Source organism: Cyclopterus lumpus, chromosome 7 (assembly GCF_009769545.1).
Source record: "Cyclopterus lumpus isolate fCycLum1 chromosome 7, fCycLum1.pri, whole genome shotgun sequence".
NCBI classification, from domain to species: Eukaryota; Metazoa; Chordata; class Actinopteri; order Perciformes; family Cyclopteridae; genus Cyclopterus; species Cyclopterus lumpus.
The window spans coordinates 25,253,427-25,263,426 of NC_046972.1; the positions used below are offsets into that span (position 1 = coordinate 25,253,427).

At 43.7% G+C, this 10,000-nt stretch overlaps 1 protein-coding gene across 1 annotated transcript in view; it reads right to left on the reverse strand.

Moving 5' to 3' along the window:
- Positions 1–10,000, reverse strand: part of st14b (suppression of tumorigenicity 14b) — a 20,490-nt gene that overhangs the window by 6,781 nt on the left and 3,709 nt on the right. The window contains exons 2-10 of the mRNA XM_034536422.1: positions 8,251–8,413; positions 7,064–7,194; positions 6,895–6,965; positions 4,139–4,335; positions 3,708–3,743; positions 3,215–3,440; positions 2,506–2,642; positions 2,140–2,237; positions 1,185–1,285 (exon numbers count right to left, since the gene is read on the reverse strand). Of these exons, the coding sequence (XP_034392313.1) occupies positions 1,185–1,285; positions 2,140–2,237; positions 2,506–2,642; positions 3,215–3,440; positions 3,708–3,743; positions 4,139–4,335; positions 6,895–6,965; positions 7,064–7,194; positions 8,251–8,413 (1,160 nt within the window). The remainder of the gene's footprint in view (positions 1–1,184; positions 1,286–2,139; positions 2,238–2,505; positions 2,643–3,214; positions 3,441–3,707; positions 3,744–4,138; positions 4,336–6,894; positions 6,966–7,063; positions 7,195–8,250; positions 8,414–10,000) is intronic.

Below are 10,000 nucleotides of genomic sequence, written 5' to 3' on the forward strand. Positions count from 1 at the left end.
CCGTCTAGACTAGTCGGTCTAGACTAGTCGGTCTTGACTAGTCGGTCTAGACTAGTCGGTCTTGACTAGTCGTCTTGACTAGTCGGTCTTGACTAGTCGGTCTAGACTAGTCGGTCTAGACTAGTCGTCTTCACTAGTCGTCTAGACTAGTCGTCTTGACTAGTCGGTCTAGACTAGTCGGTCTAGACTAGTCGTCTTCACTAGTCGTCTTCACTAGTCGTCTAGACAAGTCGTCTTGACTAGTCGGTCTAGACTAGTCGTCTTGACTAGTCGGTCTAGACTAGTCGTCTTGACTAGTCGGTCTAGACTAGTCGGTCTAGACTAGTCGTCTTCACTAGTCGTCTTCACTAGTCGTCTAGACTAGTCGTCTTGACTAGTCGGTCTAGACTAGTCGGTCTAGACTAGTCGTCTAGACTAGTCGTCTTGACTAGTCGGTCTAGACTAGTCGGTCTAGACTAGTCGTCTTGTCTAGTCGTCTTGACTAGTCGGTCTAGACTAGTCGTCTTGACTAGTCGTCTTGACTAGTCGTCTAGACTAGTCGGTCTAGACTAGTCGTCTTGTCTAGTCGTCTTGACTAGTCGTCTAGACTAGTCGGTCTAGACTAGTCGTCTTGTCTAGTCGTCTTGACTAGTCGTCTAGACTAGTCGGTCTAGACTAGTCGTCTTGACTAGTCGGTCTAGACTAGTCGGTCTAGACTAGTCGTCTTGTCTAGTCGGTCTAGACTAGTCGGTCTAGACTAGTCGTCTTGTCTAGTCGGTCTAGACTAGTCGGTCTAGACTAGTCGTCTTGTCTAGTCGTCTTGACTAGTCGTCTAGACTAGTCGGTCTAGACTAGTCGTCTTGACTAGTCCGTCTAGACTAGTCGGTCTAGACTAGTCGTCTTGTCTAGTCGGTCTAGACTAGTCGGTCTAGACTAGTCGGTCTAGACTAGTCGTCTTGTCTAGTCGGTCTAGACTAGTCGGTCTAGACTAGTCGTCTTGACTAGGCGTCTAGACTAGTCGTCTTGACTAGTCCGTCTAGACTAGTCGGTCTAGACTAGTCGTCTTGACTAGGCGTCTAGACTAGTCGTCTTGACTAGTCCGTCTAGACTAGTCGTCTAGACTAGTCGTCTTGACTAGTCGTCTTGTCATCACACAGCGTGTCCATCCCTCAGAGTGTGAGGCGACCTGGTGAGTGAACTCTGACCTCTGACCGTTGACGTCGACGTAGTCACCGCGGCACTGAATGCTGTCGTTTCCCAAGAAGAACTTCTGGAACTGGACCTTCACAAACTTTTCTTTCGGTGCCTGAAGAAGAAGGAGAAGAAGAAGGAGAAGAAGAAGAAGAAGAAGGAGAAGGAGGAGAAGAAGGAGAAGAAGGAGAAGAATGAGAAGAAGAAGGAGAAGAAGGAGGAGAAGAAGGAGAAGAAGGAGAAGAATGAGAAGAAGAAGGAGAAGAAGGAGGAGAAGAAGGAGAAGGAGGAGAAGAATAAGGAGAAGAAGAAGAAGAAGAAGAAGAAGGAGAAGGAGGAGAAGAATAAGGAGAAGGAGAAGAAGGAGAAGAATGAGAAGAAGAAGGAGAAGAAGAAGAAGAAGGAGAAGGAGGAGAAGAAGAAGAAGAAGGAGAAGGAGGAGAAGAATAAGGAGAAGGAGGAGAAGAAGGAGAAGAATGAGAAGAAGAAGGAGGAGAAGGAGAAGAAGGAGAAGGAGGAGAAGAAGGAGAAGAATGAGAAGAAGAAGGAGAAGAAGGAGAAGGAGGAGAAGAAGGAGAAGAAGAATGAGAAGAAGAAGGAGGAGAAGAAGGAGAAGAATGAGAAGAAGAAGGAGAAGGAGGAGAAGAAGGAGAAGAAGAAGAAGAAGAAGAAGGAGGAGGAGAAGAAGGAGAAGAATGACAAGGAGGAGAAGAATGAGAAGAAGAAGAAGAAGAAGGAGAAGAAGAAGGAGAAGAATGAGGAGAAGGAGAAGAAGGAGAAGAATGAGAAGAAGGAGAAGAAGAGATGAGACGCCAACCGATGAGATGGATACAGAATAACAGATCGTCAGTTGTTTCTCATCATTCCAAGAAGATGAATCCTTTTGATCCAAAAAGATCACAGTCCTGCTCCCAAGAGGATGACCCTACGACATGTCAATGACCTCGTGACCTTTGCTGGTGTCATTACCTCGATGGTCCAGACACACGAGGTCTCAGGAGGGTAGTTGGAGGGGAAGAAGGGCGACGAGAAGGAGCCTCTGTCCGCGGTCAGCGTTCCTCCACACTCTGAACCACACGGCGGACGGGAGGAGAGGTCAGAGGTCAGAGGTCAGAGGTCACCCCGTTGATGACACAATGATCACGAACCTCAGGAAGTTAAAGAAGAGCAAATACTCGGAAACAACCGAAGCAACTTAACATCTCAGAAATATACTCAGTGGTTTTTAATCAAAGCACGTAAACTTAACTTTATATTTATCTATACACATATATATATATACACAAATATACATGTGTATAGATATTTCTACATATCAATGGCTTCCTGCCGTACTTTGCTGGGCCACAGGGATCTGGGAGTAGTTGGCCCTGAAGCCGGGGAAGTTCTTCTCCTCGCTGGTGATCAGAACCAGCAGCAGGACGTTCCCCGAGGACAGGAAGGTCAGGGACTCATGGGGGTACCCGCACTGCCTGAGGAGGAACCACATGAGGAACCACATGAGGAACCTCAGTCTGGGTGATTTGAGGTCATTGGGGTCAGAAACAAGTGCATCACACGGCTCTACGAGATTCACCTGCACGGAGAATTGTTAATAAAAGACATGTTTCATCATAGAGATCAAAGTTAGAGATGATGAAACACATTAATATATAACACCATCCCAAATAAACATATCTGCTATACTTTGCCTTCTCAAGCCTCAGTCTTGAAATGTGTCCTAATTATATTGAATTAATTTTTTTTATTATTAATTCCTTAATTAATTGTTCTACTTATTTTATATTTTTTTTTAAATTAAATTTGACTTAATTTAATTCAATTAAATAAAATGGTGTGTATGCTGGACAATAAAATAGTAAATATAGAATAATTTCTATAAAATATGAACAGAACTAGAAGTCCACACATAACAAACACCACCTCACAAATGTTTAATATTTATTTAATGTTATTTGTTTCCAGCAGCCGAGGACGACCTCTAAGTTCAAGCCTCACATCGGGGTCCCCCACTAGACTTCTAAAGTTCTGGTCTGGGTCTCACTCTGTCAGGACCCGCTTCTGGATGGGGGCCAGCGAGTCGTAGATCTGGATGAAGTCCTTCTGGCAGTCGTCCTCCAGGATCAGCGTGTGGAAGTCCAGGCGGACTCGGTGGCCCGGGTCGGCCCTCAGCCGCCACTGCAGGTAGACGTTAGGGGGGTACGAGGAGTCGGGGAACCCCGGAGACCGGAGGACCCCCGGGGTGCTGACGTGGAGGCTGAAGGACTTCACTGGAAATATGAGAAACGGGCAAAGGAGGGATTGGAACCCAGAACCGCAGACCTGGTCCAACAGAACCGCGGACCTGGTCCAACAGAACCACGGACCTGGTCCAACAGAACCACGGACCTGGTCCAACAGAACCACAGACCTGGTCCAACAGAACCACAGACCTGGTCCAACAGAACCACGGACCTGGTCCAACAGAACCGCAGACCTGGTCCAACAGAACCACGGAAGGTGACTCAAAAGAACAGAAGTTCCTGAACGTTGCTCACCAATCAGAGACGTCCTCGTCATGCGCGAGTCGATCGCTGTGGACGCAAGAGATCAGAGTCCTTGAATTATTATAGAATATAATAATAATATAACTATAAATATATATAAAAACTATAAATATATATACACACACAAACAGTGTATACACAACTTTAACTATAAACAAATAAATATATATATACACATATAAATATATATATAAACGAGAAATATATTTATAAATACATATATACAGTGTATACACAACTTTAACTATATATATATATATATATATATATAAATATCTATATATAACTAAACATAGTTAGGTATTCTCACTTTTTTTTTAACTTGGTTCGGCCGCTAACAGATCAGCACAAAAACAATTTTAGAAAATATTAGATTGAACTGAGAAGAGGTTCAGTGTGATTATGGGATGGCGGCGTCGGACCTCTGGAGACCACGTTGTTGACGTCCAGGGCGTCGCTGGGCCTCAGCAGCACCCGCCCCCGCCGCTGCTGACTTCCTGCCGCCGGCTCCAGAGACTCGATGGCGTCGTCCAGCGCCGCCTGCTGGAGGACGTGCACGTCGAACTCCGACTGGTAGTACGCCATGACTCCTCCCCCCCCCCGGCCCCCCCCCTCCTCCCTCGCTGCAGACACAGGGAACAAGAACACGTGAAGAAGACCTTTACTTTGAAAAACCTCTGCAGGAAGTCTTAACAGAAACAATAAAGCAATTATTAAGATCAAAGGTCGTCGTTCTACAATATGACAGCCTTCATACCCAAGAATAGTACTTTATACTACATCATCGATGTACTACACCTCAGAGGTACATGTACTTTATACTGTACTACACCTCAGAGGTACATGTTGTACTTTATACTGTACTACACCTCAGAGGTACATGTAGTACTTTATACTGTACTACACCTCAGAGGTACATGTTGTACTTTATACTGTACTACACCTCAGAGGTACATGTAGTACTTTATACTGTACTACACCTCAGAGGTACATGTAGTACTTTATACTGTACTACATCTCAGAGGTACATGTACTTTATACTGTACTACACCTCAGAGGTACATGTTGTACTTTATACTGTACTACATCTCAGAGGTACATGTAGTACTTTATACTGTACTACATCTCAGAGGTACATGTAGTACTTTATACTGTACTACATCTCAGAGGTACATGTACTTTATACTGTACTACATCTCAGAGGTACATGTTGTACTTTATACTGTACTACACCTCAGAGGTACATGTAGTACTTTATACTGTACTACACCTCAGAGGTACATGTAGTACTTTATACTGTACTACATCTCAGAGGTACATGTACTTTATACTGTACTACATCTCAGAGGTACATGTTGTACTTTATACTGTACTACACCTCAGAGGTACATGTACTTTATACTGTACTACACCTCAGAGGTACATGTTGTACTTTATACTGTTCTACACCTCAGAGGTACATGTACTTTATACTGTACTACACCTCAGAGGTACATGTTGTACTTTATACTGTACTACACCTCAGAGGTACATGTTGTACTTTATACTGTACTACACCTCAGAGGTACATGTAGTACTTTATACTGTACTACACCTCAGAGGTACATGTAGTACTTTATACTGTACTACATCTCAGAGGTACATGTACTTTATACTGTACTACATCTCAGAGGTACATGTTGTACTTTATACTGTACTACACCTCAGAGGTACATGTACTTTATACTGTACTACACCTCAGAGGTACATGTTGTACTTTATACTGTTCTACACCTCAGAGGTACATGTACTTTATACTGTACTACACCTCAGAGGTACATGTACTTTATACTGTTCTACACCTCAGAGGTACATGTACTTTATACTGTACTACATCTCAGAGGTACATGTTGTACTTTATACTGTACTACACCTCAGAGGTACATGTAGTACTTTATACTGTACTACATCTCAGAGGTACATGTTGTACTTTATACTGTTCTACACCTCAGAGGTACATGTTGTACTTTATACTGTACTACATCTCAGAGGTACATGTAGTACTTTATACTGTACTACATCTCAGAGGTACATGTTGTACTTTATACTGTTCTACACCTCAGAGGTACATGTTGTACTTTATACTGTACTACATCTCAGAGGTACATGTACTTTATACTGTACTACATCTCAGAGGTACATGTTGTACTTTATACTGTACTACATCTCAGAGGTACATGTTGTACTTTATACTGTACTACACCTCAGAGGTACATGTTGTACTTTATACTGTACTACATCTCAGAGGTACATGTACTTTATACTGTACTACATCTCAGAGGTACATGTTGTACTTTATACTGTACTACATCTCAGAGGTACATGTAGTACTTTATACTGTACTACATCTCAGAGGTACATGTACTTTATACTGTACTACATCTCAGAGGTACATGTTGTACTTTATACTGTACTACATCTCAGAGGTACATGTTGTACTCTTTAGTGTACTACATCTCAGAGGTACATGTTGTACTTTATACTGTACTACACCTCAGAGGTAAATGTAGTACTTTATACTGTACTACACCTCAGAGGTACATGTAGTACTTTATACTGTACTACATCTCAGAGGTATATGTTGTACTTTATACTGTACTACACCTCAGAGGTAAATGTAGTACTTTATACTGTACTACACCTCAGAGGTACATGTACTTTATACTGTACTACACCTCAGAGGTACATGTTGTACTTTATACTGTACTACACCTCAGAGGTACATGTAGTACTTTATACTGTACTACATCTCAGAGGTACATGTTGTACTTTATACTGTACTACATCTCAGAGGTACATGTTGTACTTTATACTGTACTACATCTCAGAGGTACATGTAGTACTTTATACTGTTCTACACCTCAGAGGTACATGTTGTACTTTATACTGTACTACACCTCAGAGGTACATGTACTTTATACTGTACTACACCTCAGAGGTACATGTAGTACTTTATACTGTACTACATCTCAGAGGTACATGTTGTACTTTATACTGTTCTACACCTCAGAGGTACATGTTGTACTTTATACTGTTCTACACCTCAGAGGTACATGTTGTACTCTTTAGTGTACTACTACTTCTCCCCCACAACCTTCACAGGTATTATGGGATGCAGAGGGACCTGAGGGCCTCGTACCTGAAGGCCTGGACCGTGGAGCCTTTGAAGTGTTTGGCCAGCACAGAGTTTTTAGAGTAAATCAGTTTCAGCTGAAAGACAAAAAAAGAATCATAAATATCATACATCAATAAATCAATAAATACGTGACGACGTCGTCACGACAACACAGAAGTAGAGGGAGCCTCACCTGCCTGCTGACCAGAGAGGCCAGGTGAGTGAACTGGGGACTGCCGGGGTCCTCGTAGTCCAGCAGGAAGGGCTGGTTGTTGATCCCCATGGAGCCGATGTAGACCTTCTTCACTCGGACGTCACGGCGCACTGGAGAGAACAAAGGGGGCGGAGCCTGTTCACATAAAACCATTACAACGTGTTTACAGACGCCTTGGATTCACTCCAGTTATTTCAGAAGGACGTGGAAATATGACTGAAATATGACTGAACTATGACTGAAATATGACTGAAATATGACTGAAATATGAATGAAATATGACTGAACTATGACTGAAATATGACTGAAATATGACTGAAATATGAATGAAATATGACTGAAATATGAATGAAATATGAATGAAATATGACTGACATAACGTGTGTTTACAGCAGGAACGCCGGCTCTGAGGCAACTATGACATAAGCCAACCAGACAATACCTTTTACTTTCAAATCAGATTCAACTGCTCAGGTTCCTTGTTTCATAACGACCAGAACCTCCAGTGATGATTTCATAACCACCACTGTTTCATAATGAGGGAAGCGATTTTATGAATAAAATGAGCCTCTACTTCCTGTTAATATTAAACTATTCACTAATATATATATATATATATATATATATATATATATATATATATATATATATATATATATATATTGTGGCATCACAAGGGGACAGGTAGTGGAGGGGCGCTACAAAATGGCCGCCAGTGCAAGAACTACATCTCCCAGCCTGCCTCACCGCTCACCCAGCTGCAGCTGCTTAAGGCACCTGATTGAGGCAGGGCTGGGAGACTTAAGGGAGAGCACCTGGGAAGGAGAAAGGAGAGCGGAAGGTGAACCCACGAGCACCTGGAAGAGGACAACAAGGGAGAGGACCTCGTAGCCTGGATTCACCAGGATTGAGTTTTTGTTTGGTTAATTAACCACTTTCTCCTCCGGGATGTTTTATGTTTTCTAACTGGACCCTTTTTTGATACTTTGTTGTTTGGACGTTACCTTGCTGGTGGGATGGGAAATAAACCTTTACTTTGTGTTAAATACCCTCGGACGTGCCTGTGTCCAGCTCTCTTTTTGTACTGCCCCAGGCTAGCCTGTCCTAGCGACAGCCCGTGACACTACAATATATATTTATATATATATATATACAGATCAGCTCACAGTGGAAGTGCCAGACCAGCAGTCCGCTCAGCAGCGCCACGCCGGCCGCAGCCAGCAGCAGGCCGCCGCCCACACACAGCGCCCTCCTCCTGCCCGGCTTCTTCTCCAGCCGCTTGGTGTCGGAGGCCGGCAGGAACCGGAGGGCCGGGTCCCAGTCCTGGTCCTGCAGGCAGAGAGAGGGGGGTTAGCTCGTCGGTGGTCTCACTGGGACCGGTTCTGTTTAGGTAGGAGGTCGACCCGGTTCCCCAAGTCTTCACTTTTTATTTCTTTCATTTCCTTTATAGAAATCAGGAAAACAATGGAATCAAGATTTATTTTATACAAAAAGAAAAAGAGGGTAGCTTGGATTCATGTTTCATGACTCTATAGATGATATACTCCGTACAGACTGTATGCAGGGTCTCTAGACTCCATACAGACTGCGTGCAGAGTCTCTATACTCCATACAGACTGTATGCAGAGTCTCTAGACTCCATACAGACTGTATGCAGGGTCTCTATACTCCATACAGACTGCGTGCAGAGTCTCTAAACTCCATACAGACTGCGTGCAGAGTCTCTATACTCCATACAGACTGCGTGCAGAGTCTGTATACTCCATACAGACTGCATGCAGAGTCTCTATACTCCATACAGACTGCATGCAGAGTCTCTATACTCCATACAGACTGTATGCAGGGTCTCTATACTCCATACAGACTGTATGCAGGGTCTCTATACTCCATCCAGACTGTATGCAGAGTCTCTAGACTCCATACAGACTGTAAGCAGGGTCTCTATACTCCATCCAGACTGTATGCAGGGTCTCTAGACTCCATCCAGACTGTATGCAGAGTCTCTAGACTCCATACAGACTGTATGCAGGGTCTCTATACTCCATCCAGACTGTATGCAGGGTCTCTAGACTCCATCCAGACTGTATGCAGAGTCTCTAGACTCCATACAGACTGTATGCAAGGTCTCTAAACTCCATCCAGACTGTATGCAGAGTCTCTAGACTCCATACAGACTGCGTGCAGGGTCTCTAGACTCCATACAGACTGTATGCAGAGTCTCTAGACTCCATACAGACTGCGTGCAGAGTCTCTATACTCCATACAGACTGCATGCAGAGTCTCTATACTCCATACAGACTGCATGCAGAGTCTCTATACTCCATACAGACTGTATGCAGGGTCTCTAGACTCCATCCAGACTGTATGCAGAGTCTCTAGACTCCATACAGACTGTATGCAGGGTCTCTAGACTCCATACAGACTGTATGCAGAGTCTCTAGACTCCATACAGACTGCGTGCAGAGTCTCTATACTCCATACAGACTGCATGCAGAGTCTCTATACTCCATACAGACTGCATGCAGAGTCTCTATACTCCATCCAGACTGTATGCAGAGTCTCTAGACTCCATCCAGACTGTATGCAGAGTCTCTAGACTCCATACAGACTGTATGCAGGGTCTCTAGACTCCATACAGACTGTATGCAGGGTCTCTCTAGTTGTGTGTTCTCTGGTCTCTAGTTGTGTGTTCTCTGGTCTCTAGTTGTGTGTTCTCTGGTCTCTAGTTGTGTGTTCTCTGGTCTCTAGTTGTGTGTTCTCTGGTCTCTAGTTGTGTGTTCTCTGGTCTCTAGTTGTGTGTTCTCTGGTCTCTAGTTGTGTGTTCACTGGTCTCTAGTTGTGTGTTTACTGGTCTCTAGTTGTGTGTTCTCTGGTCTCTAGTTGTGTGTTCACTGATCTCTAGTTGTGTGTTCTCTG